Source organism: Sciurus carolinensis, chromosome 13 (assembly GCF_902686445.1).
Source record: "Sciurus carolinensis chromosome 13, mSciCar1.2, whole genome shotgun sequence".
NCBI lineage: Eukaryota > Metazoa > Chordata > Mammalia > Rodentia > Sciuridae > Sciurus > Sciurus carolinensis.
The window spans coordinates 41,929,314-41,947,576 of NC_062225.1; the positions used below are offsets into that span (position 1 = coordinate 41,929,314).

General features: G+C 38.2%; 1 protein-coding gene across 3 annotated transcripts in view; it reads right to left on the reverse strand.

Annotated features, from left to right (window-relative positions):
- The window catches only part of Commd1 (copper metabolism domain containing 1), a 143,542-nt gene extending 125,373 nt beyond the window's left edge, over nucleotides 1-18,169 (reverse strand). The window contains exon 1 of one of the 3 annotated variants that reach the window (XM_047522927.1): nucleotides 18,086-18,169. Coding sequence is in view for 1 of the 3 variants with exons in the window: in XM_047522925.1 (XP_047378881.1) it covers nucleotides 6,154-6,330 (177 nt within the window). In the remaining 2 variants the exon portion in view is untranslated. Of the gene's footprint in view, nucleotides 1-5,608; nucleotides 5,837-6,153; nucleotides 6,331-18,085 lie in introns of those variants that run through there. The other 2 variants (XM_047522925.1, XM_047522926.1) reach the window with 2 other exon arrangements.
- Nucleotides 18,170-18,263: the final 94 nt, after the last annotated feature.

Sequence of the window (18,263 nt, forward strand, 5' to 3'; positions counted from 1 at the left end):
ACCTGTGGTCCCAGTTCTATTTATTCATTTATTTTTGTACTGGGGGTTAAACCCAATATAAAAGGTCACTTTACAACTGAGCTACATACAGTTTTTTTAATTTTTTGAGACAGGGTCTAAGTTGCTGAGACTGGCCTTGAACTTGAGTTTCTCCTGCCTCAGCCTGGGAAGTCTCTGGGACTACTAACAGATGTGTGCCACTGAGCCCAGCTCAGGTGTTCAAATAATTCTTTTTTTTTTTTTTTTTTTTACTTATAGGTGGACACAATATCTTTATTTATTTTTTATATGGTGCTGAGGATCTAACCCAATGCCTCACATGTTCCAGGCAAGTGCTCTACTACTGAGCTACCCCAGCCCTCAAATAATTCTTAATCTTTTACCATTATAATTATTAACATCACATTTCTGATTGGTTTTTTTTCTGTAAAATTTAAACTAGCTTTCATATGTTGGTAAAAACTTGATTCTAAGGCTAACAACATTAAATTTTATTATTTTTAATTACACTAATAAGCATAAATTTTACATTCTTTGAATATGAACAAAATTTTCAAATACAAATTCTATGTCTTACTAACAATGCATACTTAATACTACAAAAACATTAATGAGTTTTTGTTTTTGTTGTTGTTGTTGTTTCTGTTAATCACAGATCTCAAATCTTAAGAACAAGTTAGTACAAATGATGCTGGGAAAACTAAATATCCACATGTAGAAGAAACTGCAAATTAGTACAACCACTTTGGAAAGCATTATGGAGATTCCTTAAAAGACTAGGAATAGAACCACCATATGACCCAGCTATCCCAGTACTCAGAACAAAAATGAGCACACTACAATAATATAGGCACATCATTGTTTACAGCAGAGAAATTCACAATAGATAAGTTATGGAACCAGTCCAGGTGCCCATAAACAGATGAATGGATAAAGAAAATGTGCTATATATACACAATGGAGTTTTTACTCAGTTATAAAGAAGAATGAAATTATGGCATTTGCCAGTAAATGGATGGAACTGGACAACATTATGCTGAGCAAATTAAGTCAGAGTCAAACTCAAAGTTCAAATGTTTTCTCTCATATATAATCTAGAGCAAATCAAGGGGGGAAAAAAGGGAGTAAATCCCACAAAAGTAGAATGGAAATCAGAGCAGTAGAGGAAGGAGACTGAGAGGGAGGGAGGAGAGACAGGAAAAGGGAGAAAATGTGGAAAGAAAATGACAAAATTATGCTATGTACATAAATGAATATACCAAACTGGATTCCAACTTTATGTATAGTGATTTTAAAAAACAATAAACAAACAGAAGGCAAACTGAAGAACAGAAGAAGGGGAATTAGAGGGAGGGAAGAAGAGAGGAAAAAGAGGACTGAAATAGAGCTAATTATATTCCATGCATGTACAATTATGTCACAATGAACCCTATTATTATGTATAATTATAATGCACTAATAAAAACTTAAAAAAAAAGAACAAGTTAATAAAACTTGTCAAGAGGCCCAAGGAAGTACCTATTTCCAATTTTTAGGTATCTTTCAAGTAACCAACTTATAAACATAATTTACATATATGTAATTAAACATAAGTTACATATATTATAAACAGATGTTTGAAGCAGGAGTCAGCAAACTGTTTTTGTAAGCACTCAGATGGTAAATATTTTAGCTTTAAATGCCACATGATATCTGTCACAACCACTCAACTGTTATTGTGACTAAAGCTGCCACAGACAAGATATAAATGAATGAGCATGTGGCAATGTTATAATAAAAACTTAAGAAAAGCAGGCCCCAAGAGGGTATATATAGCTCAGTGGTAGAGAACTTGCCTGGCGTATCCACCCCCTAGGTTCAATCCTCAGTACCATAAAGCAAAACAATACAGCCAAGGTTAGGGTTAGAGCAGGGGGAAATGGGAAAAGAGCACCAGGTCACATTAGACCCATGGGCCATGGTTTATTGCCCCCTGATTTGGAGTACTACATTTTCCAGCTCTCCCAAGTAGTACAGGTTTTCCTTCTGTGTTGCCCAGGCTGGCCTTGAACTCCTAGGCACAAGAAATCCTCCTGCCTCAACCTGCCATGTAGCTGGTACTATAGATGTGCCACTGAGTTTAGCAACAATTATCTTTATAGTATAATCTCCACATTTAAGTACTATCCATTCACTTATTGTACAAATTTTTTATTAAATGCCAACCACATGCCAGAAAGAGTATTAGGAATAAAGAAGAAAAAAATAAAGTCCTGTCCTCTTAATACTTACATTCCAATAAGGAAGTCAACAAATAAGCTAATAAGCAACAAAATATAAATTCAGATAGTGCTAAGTAGGAAGAAAAAGTACAGCAGGGAACAAGGGTGAGGGCAGAAGAATAAGACTCTTTAGACAGATCAGAGAAGGACTCACAGGACAAGACTGTTAGGTAAAAAATGAAGCAAATGCATCCATATCAATATCTGAAGGAAGAACACTGCAAGCATTTGGAATAGCAATTGGAAAGGCCCTGAAGAGATTCAGGACTGAGGTTGTGGCTCAGCCAGTAGAACACTCACCCAGCACATGTGAGGCACTGGGTTCAATCCTCTGCACCACATGAAAATAAATGTGTCCAACTACAACTAAAATATATATATTTTTTTAGAAAAAGAAAGCACTTAAAGATAGGAGGATCCATATGCTAGAAATCAGAAATGAGATCAGAGAAATAGGTAAGGGTGAGATCACACAAGAACTTGTGAACTTATGGTAAAAGTTATGGGTTTTATTCTAAGTTGTATGTGAAGCCATGAATATGAAATGGTTGAGAATAGGAGAGTAAGAAGGTATGACGTACATTTTAAAAGGATCATTGGTAGCTATGTGGAGAATAGACTGTAGATCCAGGAATGGAACAGAAAGGCCAATCCACAAGCTGTTGCATATATTTCTAAACTACTACAATAGAATCTATTTGCCTAGTTATAAGCATGGGCCCTAGGTTCAATCCCCAGAACCACAAAAAAAAAAATTTTTTAACAAAATAGGATACAAATGTATTTTTAAATTAAAATTATAGATAGAAAGAGAATGACTAAACTGAACTTAGTTCAGGAGTGTATCAATCAATAATAGATGAAACTTAAAAATGTTTAATACTAGAAAATTTCACCAAGAAAATAAAAAATCACCACCACCAGAGGGCAGCAGTGACTAAAGAAAATAAGGGAACAAAAGATGATCTATCCTCACACCTAAGATCTTTCTTTAGAATTTTAGTAAACCAGAATTAGACATACCCACAACTTTGAAAGCAACAGCAAATAAGAGTATGAAAACTCATAAGATGCTGAAATTATAAATGTTAAAAAATTATATAAAAATAGCAGTGTACATCAAGCAAAGTACTGTATTATATAGGATGTCATCTACCTAAAACACCACTCCCAATTCATTTATTTCATTGTTCCTGGAGTTACCCAAAAATAAAAACCAAAGCAAGTGATTTGCCTGCTGCACACATCTACAAGAAGAGAAAGTGTCTGTCCTTTTATGTTTAACTAGGCTGGGGTTTAGCTCAGTGAGGGGAAAAAAAAAAAAATGAAGGCTATTAACATTTATGATACTGAGCCAGAAGAGTCAGTACATTGTGCCTATAACCCCAGTTACTCTGTAAACTGAGGCAAGAGACTCACAAGTTCCAGATCAGCCTGGGGAGTAGAATACCCCTGGATTCAATCTGCATTGCAGGGAGGGGCTGACACTGAATTTCTTGGTGGTCACACATCCATTCCTTCCTTTTCTCCTACCCCTATAGTTCCCCTCCATTTTCAGTTTCTTCACAGACTGCGATTATCCTGCAGATGACTAAAAGCTATGAACTCTGATGTCACCAATATGTAAAAATGTATACTTTGCTTAAAAGCAGGAATAAATATCAGCAGGATTAAAGGGACAAGGGTTGTTTGACTTTTCTTGTCTACTCCACCAATGATCGAATTGGACTATTCACCATTTCCCAAACGTGCTTTACATTTTCCCACCCCACCTCCATTTTGTTAACCTAGAATACCCTGTGTAGCTGGCCCCTTGTTTCAGTCTTAAAATATTCTTCATTGCCAGGTGTGGTGGTGCAAGACAATAATCCCAGCAACTGGGAAGGCTGAGGCAGGGGAATCACAAATTCTAGGAGAGCTTGAGCAATTCAGTAAGACCCTGTCTCAAAATTTAAAAAATAAATAAAAAGGATTGGGGATAAAGTTTAGTGGTAGAGTGTTTGCATACATGTGTGAAGCCCTGTGTTCAATCTCAACACCACCAAAAAAGAAAAAATTTCACTTTCTTCAAGAGCAACGAAAATGGCATCCTCACAAAGCCTGTCAAAAAGAATTCCTCTTTACTGTCCACAACTGCTTAATCACATCTTTGTTTAAAAATACTATAGCTATTCCTGCTAGTATTCGTGCATATTTGTGCATGTCCCCTCTTGAAGATGGACATTCTATCTCTGCTCAAAGACTTTTGTTTAAACACATTTGCTTTTCATGTTTCCATAAAAATTAGACATTTAACCTTCAGTACTGCTTTTGAGATAAATGAAGATTAAAAGTAGATGTCATCCTGAGCCTGTGGTTTCAGTATTAAGTCAAACAACCAAAAACTTTCTTCCTTGGTTTCTTAGATCAATCAGTTGTGGCAAACCCTGCGCTATACAGGCACAGGCAAATTTTCTAGCACCTTCTCTCAGAACCAAGAGAGCCATGCCAACTTTGCAACCCAGAATCACTCAGCAAACTTAAGTATCCTGGATATTATTCAGCAATGTATTTAAAAGAAAATAAAGGAGAACGTTTTCAGGCAATCTCTTCTCTGAACACCCACAATTTTTATCTCATGACAAAACCAAGCACCAAAATATGTTCCACCTAAAGAGTAACAGCCCCCAATTTATGAAGATCCTAAGACCAACTAAACATGACTACATGCAGTCCCTTATCCTCATCCCCGTAAGCATAGTAAACACTCAAAACTCAGTTAAGATGTCAAATTTTCTAGAAAACCTTCTCTGATACTTAAAGTTACAAATTAACTTAATTAATTAAATTAAATTAAATTAAATAGAAGGATTTAATAGTGGTTTATGCAATCCCAGCTACTCCACAAGTCAGACAGCAGGATCATGAATTCTAGGCCAGCCTGGGCAACATAACAAGACCTTGTCTTCAAAAAGATGAAATGGGTGTTCACCATGTTTTTGCAAAAAACAAAGGAAGTAATATGTAAAATGCTTAGTACAGTTCCTAACACATACAAGACCCACCAAAAAGTCAATATTTTTACAGTCTATTTCCAGAGTACACTTTGGCACTAGATGTATTCCTATGACTAATTTCTTGGTTTAAACCAGAGTTGTCCAATACTGCAGTAAACAACCACATGTAATTACTGAGCATTTCAAATGTTATTAGTTAGAATTGATATGTGCTTTAAGTGCAAAATACAAACCAGATTTCAAAGACTCGGTGAAAAAAATTACAAATTCTTACTATTTTGTATCCTGATTACATATAAAGTGATAATATTTGAAAATACTGGGTTAAATAAAGCATTAAAATTACTTCACCTGCTATGTTTGTGTCAGATATTTTTATGGGGGATCCTGATCCATATTTTGATTTCCAATTGGTAGAAATGCTCTCTTCTACATACAGTCGACTTAACAGGTGTTCATTTTGGCTAATCCACCCCTTAAATGAGCCAGAAAACAATAGCTCATTTTAAGGCTCTCAAACTTCCACAACCAAGAAAACTGGCGAGCGACCTATTGCTCTTAATTTTTAAAAGAGCCCATAGAAAGCGGAGGAAACGGGAAATTGATAACTACCCAAAAAGAGAAAAGATGTCTTGACGGGTTAAAAAAAAAAAAAAAAAAAAAATCAAAGCAGTCCCCTGAGGGTGTCGGTCAGCCCTTGGGTAAAGCAGAAGTCACCCTTAGGAAAGAGGTGGGGTGACAGAATGAGTTTCGTGGATCAGAAGCGGCGCAATGTGGAGCCCACTGAAAAGAAGCCTGAAGAGGAAAGTCTTTTCAGACTGGGGGCTTGGGGCGAGTCTGAGGGCAGAAAGGAAGGGGCTGGGCTCCACAGCAGAAGCTTCAGGGAAAAGCAGTACCTTAAGAATCCCCCTCATCTTCGCCAAAAAGGGACGGAACTCCTCGGGCGGCACCTCTGGATAGAGCTGGCTCCGCAACAGCTCCTCCGTGATGCCTCGGTGCCCGTGGAAAGCGTCCTGAGCCAGGCCGCTCAGCAGCCCACTCAAAGACTTGCCTCCCTCAAGCTCGCCCGCCATAGTCTACAAAGGCCCCGCCTCCTAACAGCTGAAAGGCGGCTCTGCAACGGCGGCCGAGAGAAGTCTAAATTGCCCCAGCAAAGGCACGCAGGGAACAGAGCGGCGTTCTACCTGGGGTAGGTGATGGCAGTTCCCAGTTTTGCTCGGTAAAACCCATTCCCTTGGGTTGGGGAGATAGTTCAGTCGGTAGAGTGCTTGCCTTGCATGCACAAGGCCCTGGGTTCGAACCCCAGCACCGGGGGAAAAGGAAAAAAAAAAAAAAAAAAAAAAAAACATCCCCTTAGGATGGCGTGACCACCGGCATACACATTATATTCCAAGTAGGCTTACTTTGTTACCGGTGATTTCCTTCATCACTCCGAATCCTACTCAGGATGATCACTCGATGAACATCCCTTGAAATAAGAGTTTCAACTTTTTGATGGCTGCATCTCAGTCCAGGACTTGCCAGCCCATTAACTGAATACAGTCTACCACTCGGCTAACCCTTGTCCAAGAAAACTATATCTTGATAACATAATTGGTTTGCTTGCGTTGTTGATTGCCTTTTATATACATGCATCTCATGATGCCAGCTAGACTAGTGGCTCTGATACAGTGTTCCCTTCCATAACAAATATTTTGCTAATGCTGCCTTTGCTATCCTGAAATGCATTGACAATTTAACTTCTTATTCGTGAAATTACAAAAATTCCATTTATTAGTCAGCCATAAAAAAATGAAGAACCAATACATGCTACAACATAAACGAACCTTAAAAACACACTAAATTAGTTCAAGGCAGGCGCGGTGGCACGACTGTAATCCCAATGACTAGAGAGCCTGAAGCAGAAGGATGGGGAGTTCAAAGCCAGCCTCAGCAACTTAGCAGGAGTCCCTAAGCAACTCAGTGAGACCCTGTCTCAAAATATAAAATTGAAAAGCCTATGGATATGGCTTAGTTGGTTAAGTGTCCCTGGGTACAATCCCTGGTATGGCAAAAAGGAAAAAAAAAAAAAAAAAAAAAAACTCCAGTATCTGGCTACATGAAAAAAGGCCAAATATATGAATTATCTCTCTAAAAATCAATATAATGACCTGATTATAATTTTGTATATTAAAAAAGAAATAATTTATATGAATTATAATGTGTGTTTAGATACAACTATACTAGGTGTAGTATAGAAGACATATAATGTAGCCAGATGCCTGCATCTTTTTTTTTCCAAAGAAATATGAAACAGTGACTTACAAAAGATGTGAATGTATCTTAAATGAAAAAAATATCTCTTCAGGAAAAATCAAAGACTCCTCTCACCGATGACCAATACTGCATTAATGATTTGATTAAAAGTATATTAGTGCTGGGCACAGTGGTGTACACCTGTAATTGCAGCGACTTGGGAGGCTGAGGCAGGAGGATCACAAATTCATAAGCAAAACTCAGCAACTCAGTGAGAACTTGTCTCTTAGATAAAATAATTTTTAAAAGGGTTGGGGATGTGGCTCAGAGGTTAAGCATCCCTGGGTTCAATCCCTGGTACAAAACACACACAGGCACACAAACAAACAAATCAAACAAAAATAAAAAGTGTACTAGCAATGGCTATAGATTTTTTTAAAATTAGATCTGAAATATCAACATAAATACTGTTGGGGAGGAGTGTTTTAAGCCCAAACTCCAATATTCCCATTGTGTCTTATCCTGTTATACTTTGTAAAAATCTTAACACAGAGATGCCTACATTTTTTATGTAGAACTACTTGTGATTTCTGTGGATGCAAATTGATACAAGTGTGCAGTGTTGGTGACTCCATAGAGACATCACTTGCTATTGGTAACAATGATATTCTGAAACAAAGATTGGTAAAGTTTACCAAACACTAAAAGTTTCTGTCACTTAATGCAGTATTTACAAACCTGCAAACATGGAATGTCTGTATATATTTAAACCAATCTAAAAATACATCATTTTTATATTAGGTTTTAGGCTCAAATAATTAGGTTTTAGGCTCAAATCATAACAAACAGGGCTTTTACCTAGCATGGCAGGATGTCTCTCAAATCCCTGGCCTCTGTTCAACCTGTGCTATCCCTACTCTTCCATTAATATGACAACTGAAATGCCCCTTTCAGGGCAATGTTAGCCTACTAAGAATTACTAATCTAGACTGCTTTAAGTTTATCTGGGGTTTTCAAGATAGTAGTTTGAAGGCAAGATATTATAATATAAAAGATCTAATATATTTCTTTCCCTAGAATTAATTTTATTTTTATTCTTGCAGTACTGGGGATTGAACCCAGGGGCACTTTACCACTGAGCTACATCCCCAGAACTTTAATTTTTTTTTTTATTTTTTATTTTGAGACAGGATCTCATTAAGTTGCCCAGGCTATCCTTACACTCCAATCCTCCTGCCTCAGCCTGCAGAGTTGCTGGGATTGCAGACATGCACCACCACAGCTAGCTTTATACTGTGTATCTCTCAATAACAGAATGGTTTTTATTTTCTTCTTTCTGCTTACCTGATTTTTCTAAATGTCTACAATGTACATGAAATACTCTTGTAATGAGAATATAAAATAAATATTATGTTCTAAAAAATGTTTTTTGTTCCAGAAATTGAACACATGGGCACTTAACCACTAAGCCACATCCCCAGCCCTTTTTATTTTGAGGAACAGAGTCTCACTATGTTGCTTAGGGCCTCTCTGAATTGCTAAGGCTGGCCTGGAACTTGCAATCTTCCTGCCTCAGTTTCCTGAGCCACTGGGATTATAGATGTGTGCCACAATGCCCAGCAGTATGACCTAAAATTTAAGAAGAAAAATTTTTGGTGCTGCTAGAATCAAATCCAGGGCCGTGAACATGTTAGATAAGCACCGCACAACTGAACTACATCCCCAACCTCTAGAATCAAAATTCTTTAAAAGTTTTAAAGAATATCTCTATTCTAAATTATAGAGAAAAGTCTACAGTCATACCACCCTGAGCCTGATCTTGTCTAAATTACAGAGAAAAGCCATGAGCCTTACAGAATCTGATTAAAGTTTCAGATACTTTCTCCCCAAAATGCAAGTACACATCAAATACAGTCTAAAAGTTCTATGGATTAATTTGCTTCTCTAAAGTCTTTCTATAAACTCCTTAGTTTTCCATGGGTCCTAAGAACTCCTTATTGGTACACCTAATTCTAAAACAAAATAGATTTTTTTTCCTTTCTGGTGCTGAAGATGGAATGCAGGGCCTTGCACATGATAAGCAAGCATCCTACCACTGAGCCATATCCCCAGCTTGGGATTACTCTTTTAGAAGCAGGGAAATAAACTGTACATTCTTATCATTATTTAACTCTTAGCCAAATGTACATATAAGAGAGGCAAAATTTTACCTCTTCCCTCTTAGGTATTTTAAACTGGGCCAGAAAATTAAACTGACATAAAACAGATTAACAGAAAAAAGTATAGAAATGTATTTGATGTAAATTTTACACAATGTGGGATGAAAGAAATGAATGTGGCAAGACCTAGACACTTTATCAGTTTGAACAAAGAAAAGCAATTGTGGAAAGATAACTGGACTAGTCAGAGAAACTAAAGAACAGTAATTATTTTAACAAGATCTGGGTTTGTTTGTTTTGTTTTTTGTTATAGGTGGATACAATACCTTCATTTTATTTTTATGTGGTGCTGAGGATCAAACTTAGGGTCTCACACATGCTAAGGACACACACTACCACTGAGTCACAACCCCAGATCTTAACAAGACCTGTTTGTAGAAAGTTTTCCCAATCTCCACTTCCTGTCCTTGATAAGAATCTTTCTGGTATACAGGGAGGACTTCTTGTCTTCTGCATAAAGCTTTTATCTCCTGCTTTGTGGGAGAAAAGGGGGCAGCATCTGAGTGCCCTTCTGGCATCTATTTTTAAATACTTTTACTCAAAATAGTCCTTATGCCAAAGTGGCATGTTTTGGGGTGACATATTCTCCCACATTTGACTGGACATGCCAACTGCCTACCAGACCCATTGCAAGTTCCAAAACACCAGTTAATCAATAAAAGAAATTTATTCCTATGCCACCAGGGACTGTTACTGCCAAAGCTGCTGTTAAAGGGTGTTACCAGCTACATTTTTAGAATAAAAATGTAGGCTCAAAGTACAAGGTTTTCTTTTATTAAATTTCAAAACACTATGTTTTGTAGATAACAAACCTAGGAATAGACCTAATAAGGGAATTGCCAGAAGCAATTCAAGAACAAGAAAAAGAGACCAAATCCTTTGTTCAAAGGGAAACCCCAAACAGCTAAATAGCAGCCCTCCCTTATAAATATGTTTTCCTTTCATTGTGGCCAAATACTTTACCAATCTAAGTTTCATTAAGCAATTGGTTCCAGGCAGGCAACTGGTGTTTTTATAAACATTAAAATATACACTGTGAAATCATGTGTAAATACAAGAGTTCAATAGTTTTGCAGTAAACTCTCTGTGCCCTGTCCCATGACTCTTCTCCGATTCTGACTTTATCATCATTCACCCTCCTCTCAACCAGCCACTCAACAGATTTTAGTTGAGAGCTTTGTGCCAGAAATTCCGTTAGGCTCCAGGAGATATGGAAATGAATGATAGTCTCTGCTTCAAAATTCTATATTTTGGTAAGGGAAAGTTATATGTAAAAAATAACAAAAATACAACAAAACAAACTAAGGAGTTGTTACTGCTTAGTACCTAGAAATAGCTGTGAGGTTTGGTACCGCCCAAAAAAGAAGAAATTGATTAACTCAGTTTGAGTTGGTCAAGGATGGGTTTCATGGTAAATTGCCAAACATATTGCAGGTGAAAAAGCATGTCCCTGTGTATAGAGGCAGGAGACAGAGTAGTGTCTTGAGGCATTTGTAAATAGTATAGCAAGAATAAAACCAGGGGGCTGGGGGGATAGCTTAGTTGGTAGAGTGCTTGCTTTGCAAGCACAAGGCCCTGGGTTCGATCCCCAGCACCGCAAGAATAAAACCAGGAACCTAGGGTAATAAATCTGAAAAGAGGCAGGCTCTAGAATATATAGATGGAATGTTTACATATAATGCCCATTTTTATACTTGGTCATGAGTTGTTGTGTTGATCAAAATAGCTTTCCTGGCAAACATTTGGAATGAAACCGTCACAGAACAAAATCATTATTTTGCATATTTTTAAGTATTTTAATTCAAATGCAGACTCAAAGATTAGAAAACAGTATTGATTTTGGAAAGATGTAAAACATTCGGAGAAATCTAGTCTAGTCTCAGTCTTGGTTCAAGTATCCAAACTTTTTTTTTTTTTTTTTGCAGTGTTGGGTATTAAACCCAAGGCCTTGAACATGCTAGGTAAGTACTCTACCACTGAGCTACCCACTTATGCCCCATTTTTTCAAAAGAAACATTTTTGGGGGGGAAGTACCAGAGATTGAACTCAGGGGTACTTGAGCTCTCCACATCCCTGTTTTGTATTTTATTTAGAGACAGGGTCTCACTGAGTTGCTTAGCACCTCGCTGTTGCTTAGCACCTCGCTATTGCTGAGGCTGGCTTTGAACTTGTGATCCTCCTGCTCTCAGCCTCCGGAGTTACTAGGATTACAGGCGTCTGCCACTGGGCCCAGCAAAAGAAACTTTTTCTTTTGGAAAATTTCAAGGAATACCAAGTCAAAAGAATAGTATAATGAGCTCCCACATCCCCATATCAGCTTCAACAATTACCAACACATTGACTATCTTTCTTCATCTGTACATACATCCACTTCTCTCCCCCTTTGCTATTTTGTAAAACCCCATATATCATAAGTTCATCTGTAAATATTCCAGTATGTTTCTGTAAAAGAGGTTTCTTAAAAAATACTCATGTGGGATGTGGGGCTGTGCACCTATGGTTCCAGCTACTCCAGAAGATGAAGCAGAATTGCTTGAGCCCAGTGTGTGCAGCCAGCCTGGGCAATACAGCAATATCTCATCTCCTAAAAATTAAAAAAAAAAATAAAGCAACAGTGGTGTACACCTGTAATCCCAGCTACCCAGGAGGTTGGGAGCATAGCAAGTTCTAGGCCAGTCTGAGCAACATAAAACTTGTCTCAAATGACTAAATGAATAAATAAAACCATTTTATTAAAAATAATAAATTAAAATAACATAACCATAGTACCACATAAAATAACTTCTTAATAATCATTAAATATCAATCAGTATTCAAAATTACAATTATCTCACATTTTAATCATCTACATATTTAAATAGTAAATTGCCATGTGTAATTATTTAATGTCAATTGAATTTTGCAGTTATGTCATTGTAGTCTTCAGTCCCAGGATTTGTTTAATTCTTTTTTATGGTTTTTTCATTAACTTTCTCACTTTCCTAATTTCATTAAGTCATCTATGTTTTCTTGCCTATCTTTGAGCATCTTTAAGATGATCATTTTGAATTCTTCTCAGGCAATTCAGAGGTCTTTATTTTTTTTAGGATTCATTACTGGAATATTATTAATTGCTACCTTTGTGTGTTTGTGCTGATATACAAAATATTAAAAAACTGGGTCATTTATAAGGAATAGAAATTTATTTCTCACAGTTCTGTTGGCTGTAAAGTTCAAAATCAAAATGCTGGAATCTGCCCGGTTTGGTGGCACATGCCTGTAATCCCAGCAGCTCAGGAGACTGAGACAGGAGGATTGCAAGTTCAAAACTAGCCTCAGCAAAAGAAAGGTGCTAAGCAACACAGTGAGACCCTGTCTCTAAATAAAAAAAAAAAACAAAATAGGGCTTGGGATATGGCTCAGTGGTTGAGTGCTCCTGAGTTCAATCCCTGGTACCCCCCACCCCCAAAATGCTAGAATCTGATGAGGGCCTTATTACTATGTCCTCACATGGCAGTAGGTGGAAAGGAGAGAGGGATGAACTTTGTGTCCTCACAAAGCAAAAAAGAGTGAACCCACTCCTATAAGTCCTTTTTATAGCAGTATTGGTGAGTAGCTTCACCCTCATAAACTAAACACTTTATAAAAGGTCCCACCTTCTAATACTGTTGTATTGGAGGATTAAGTTTCCAACACATGACTTTAGGTGGGCACAAGAACATTCAAATCTTAAAGGTTTTTCTTTTTGCAGGTGTCATGTCTGTCTAATAGTTATCCATGGATATTTACATTGGTGTCTGTGTATTTAAGGTAGCAAATACCTCTTCCAGTCTTTGTAGACTGGTTTCAGCAGGAAAAGGCCTTCTACTAGTGGATCCCTAGACTGATAGGATTGTCTTTAGGATTGCAGTCAAGTGGGGTTGGAGCTAAGTCACAGTGGGGTCCACTTTTGGTGGGCCTGTTAATGGAGGTTCTAGTGGGCATGGATCCTGTCTGGTCCCTGGGTAAACTGAACAGCCCCTGGGACCTTGGTCAGTAGGGCTGGTGTTGGGGTTATGGTTTGCTCTAGGGTTTGCAGTCAATGGGGCTATGACCAGGTGCACGGATTGGTATGGCTTCCCTGGTAAACTTCCTTCTGGGTCACTGGGTAAGACCCTGAGCAAGCAGCATGAAACCCTAACCATGGGTGAGAGGGTTTGGAACCAAGTTACAGGGCTGTTTCAAAGACTGAATTCTTTAGGCAGGCCTGCTTCTTGGGGTATGGATGGTCATGTTACCCTCTGGGTCTCTTTATGGCTACTACTACTCTCAGACCACAGCTGAGAAGGATTAGAGCAGAGACTGGGAGTTATTTCAGGGTTTGCTATGGGACTGATGATAGCAGGCCTGTTATCTGAGATACAGACATGACTCCTCCCAGGCCTCTTGGCAGAAGGTCCTGGTAGTAGGACCTGGGCTGAATTGTGTTATAGCCAAGTCCACAGGGAAATGGGGTCATTTCCAGGCCTGGAGCTGGGACCTGGGTCAATGAGTCTGCAACTTGACCTTGATTCTGCCCCCTCAAAATATCCTTTCTGTATCTGGGGCTCTACCAGAGTTTCATAACCTCCTACATCTCACATTTTTGTCTATGGATGACTGCAAAATTATTGTTGCTATGGGAGTGGCACAGTTCCCAGTCCACCATTTTGCTACCATTACTCTCATAGTGAATGACTCTTAAGTCTCTCTTATTCATAATTCCATAGTGTTCCTTTTTTTTTTTTTTTTTTTTGGTACCAAGGATTGAACCCAGGGGCACTTAACCACTGAGTGACATCCCCAGCCCTTTTTATTATATTTTATTTTATTTTTTTGAGACAGGGTCTTGCTAAATTGCGTAGGGCCCCACCAAGTTGCAGAGGCTGGTCTTGAACTTATGATCTCCCTGTCTCAGGCTCCAGAAACCCTGTAATAACAGGGGTGTGCCACCACACCCCATCTTAGATTTTACTGATTGCATCTTCATGCCATCATTTTAAAAAATATATTCTTCTATACTTGCATTTCCTGTAAATCTAGGTAGTTTGATCTAGGAAACCATCTCTTTTTTTATTTTTTATATCTTTATTTTTTATTTATTTTTATGTGAGGCTGAGGATTGAATCCAGTGCCTCACACATGCTAGGCAAGCACTCTACCACTGAGCAACAACCACAGTCCAGAAACCATCTTAATTAGAATAATATTCACATCACTTTTCATGTTGTGCCCCACTGCATGCTGGACCCCCAAAACAATAATCATGTATTTTGTTTATAAATTTGCAACCTTGCAGTTTTTTTTTTTTTTTGTAGTTGTAAATGGACAGCATGCCTTTATTTTATTTGTTTTTATGTGGTGTTAAGGATCGAATCCAGTGCCTCACATGTGCTAGGCAAGCACTCTGCCGCTGAGCTACAGTCCCAGACGCTCTTGATAGTACTATGATAATTAAAGATTAGTTCATTCCCCTTTTCAGATAGAAAAGCCATCACAAAACTTCTAAGTTTTCTAGCACCCTTCATTTTTTGTTTGTTCATTGTTTGGTTTTTTTGAGACTGAGTCTCACTACCTTGTCAGGCTAGTCTCAACTTCTTGGGCTCAAGCAATCTTCCTGCCTCAGCCTCTTGAGAAGCCTGGACTACTTTGTGCACACCAATGTTGTGGGGCACAACTCAAGAACAGACTGATCACCACTGAGAAGTCCAAATTTGAGAGTATTTATTAGCCAGCCGGCTGACTGTCTCACACAATGGCCAAAATAGCTATTGGGAGAACAGCCCTGAGTGTATAGTTGCAGGGGTTTTTATACCATCATTCAGTACATCAATCGTAAGTGTCTATTGCTATGATTTAAAACTACAAACTAACATCATGAGATCTAAAATCATAAGCAGAAGGGGAAATGGGTCAAAATGACCTTAGTTGGGTACAAGTTAAAGAATGGGTACTAACATCTAGACAATCATTGCTGACAGGGTACATTGTCCAAGAAAAATGGGAACAGAAAAGAGAACAATTTTACATTATATAAGAATTGCCATTTTGTGTTGCCAAACATCTATGCTTAGCAACTGTTGATGGGTACAGAGGCCGGTTGTTCTCATGGGAGAAGCATTTCCTACATAACATGGAGTCTCAGGGTAAAAAGGAGTTTGTTTACTCATTGCCCATATATATAGCCTGGCCCAAAAATTTCCATGGAGTCAAATATGTCAACCAGTCACAACCAACACAGCCCAGCTTCTTCCATGATTTTTCCTTTTCCCATTTTCAGATAGATATAATCAGGAGTTTACAAAGTGACAAAAATGTGAAATAAAAACCTTTCATGCATAGTCAATGTATTTAATGAAAATAGGATTCTGCTTCATGTGAACCTTAATGTGAAAAAAAATTAAGCAAACAGCATAGCTTAGGAAAAACAAGTCTTAAACTGGTCTCAGTAACAAACTCCTGTGGAGAAGAAACATAAAGTACAAAGTAACAATAAAATTGTCTTTGAAAGGGAGTGAAAACCTTAGATCACAGACAGACATCCCTCTCTCTTTTTCTGTATCTAACTAGTACCTGACTCATTCCAATTACTAAAGAGGTCTAGGATGTGGAAGATTATCCATTCAAGAGAGAATCTTAATTTTGGTTAGCCAAGTGTTGTTTTGTAAAATACAATATATTAAAGAATTTCTATAAGGCTATTATTTATTGACAACATTTCTACATTCACCTTATATCTGCACGTATCTGTTAGGAGAGTTAGTTGTTATTGTTTGTTTTTTGCAGTGCTGGGGATAGAACCAAAGGCCTTAAACATGCTGAGTGAGCACTCTACCACTGAGCTATATCCCCATTTTTAAGAGAATATTTAAAAAATATTTCTGTCCTTTAATAGTGACAATGCTTTTTTTAATATAAAGTACACTACACAAGCTTTTAATATTTGTTGAAATCCTATTCTAATGGAGAATCATGTACGTCAACACTTTAACAGTTAGTTGACATGGAAAAAGAAAAAAAATGTGTATAACTTGAAAGATTTCAAGAAAGTAAAGCATTTGTCATACCCATGGAGGTGTCCCAAGAAACCAATAAGATCAGTTTTCAAATTCTCCTTTCTTCTGTGGCTGATAGGTCTACTCCTTACACTGATGGAACTAGAGTTTAATAAGCCTCTATAGATTACCTAGTTCAACCTTCCTATTTTATAGATGAGGAAAGTAAGACTTAGAGAACGTTTAAGTGGTTTAACCAAGATCACAATGGTAATAAACAGTAGAGCTGGCACTCAAACCCAAAACTTTCAGACCCTCAAATTTATGCTATCTCCATTATCACATACTTGTTTCTATCATATTACATAAGTTGTTTAAACAAAAAATCAGAATATTTATGGGCTACATGGGAGTAAATTGTTCCTTTGAAGATAAGTTTATCCCAAAAGTTTATGGATCACAGAGACCTAGGAAGTTCATCTCTTAGAGTTAATAGCCTGCTTGAATGTAAAAACACCTCATGATCACAGCATTACGTCCTTGGAACAATCGTCCTTCGACCTACGGCAGACATCTGTCACTTTATGGGGCTTAATACTTAATGAACCTCCTACAAAAATCTCCCTATTCACATACAGTGGTAATGGGAAATCAGCAGGTTAGACATGACAGTCCTTGCTCTGTATTGGAATAGTGCTTCCATCTACTTTTACTGGTTTATCTTAGGCTTCAGTTATCCCACCAAGTAAAGATAATAATATCTATTTCACAGGATTATTGTCGAGGATTAAATGAGATAAAATGTGTAAAACTTTAGCATTTTGCTTAGCAGGTTAGTGAACTAAATAATTGCTATTGTAATGTTTAGGATCCCTAAGAGTCAGTGGCTAAGTCGTGGAGGAGAAACTAGTGTTAAGATGAGTGGGTTGTACTAACGGGGCAGACAGTCCTTATTTGACAGGTAGTCATAAATCCAAAAGTTTAACATTCTCTGGTATTTAACCAGGATATATTTAAGCATATATAAAAACCAGTACGGGGGCTGGGGAGATAGCTCCGTCGGTAGAGTGCTTGCCTTGTAAGCTCAAGGCCCTGGGTTCGGTCCCCAGCACCCAAAAAAAAAAAAAACAGTACGAAACAACTAACCCTAACACTTAAAAGAAAACATTCACCCATCGCAAATCGCTCTCCTCCGACTTCCTTTCAAACTGAACAAAATAGAATAGGATTCAAGCAGACGGCTGACTAAAGGAAACCTGAACTACCAATTCCAGAGCAAAACCGGCGCGCCCACGACCGCTGCAACAAGACCACACTGTTAGCGGAAGGGACCTCAGAGTCGCGGAGGGTGGAGTGGGAGATGTGGTGTCCCCAACACTCGCCTATAAAAATGGCGCTTTGCCATGGGGCGTCGCGTGAATGTGCCCCATCGCGCTTGCAGCTCCCTTCGCCCTGGGATGACAGTCCGTAGGCCCGAATGCGGCGCGCCACTGCCTCAACCGGCGCGCGGCGGGCAGCCTCTTACGTCAAGCCAGCGACGGCCACCAGACAGGCCCCTTC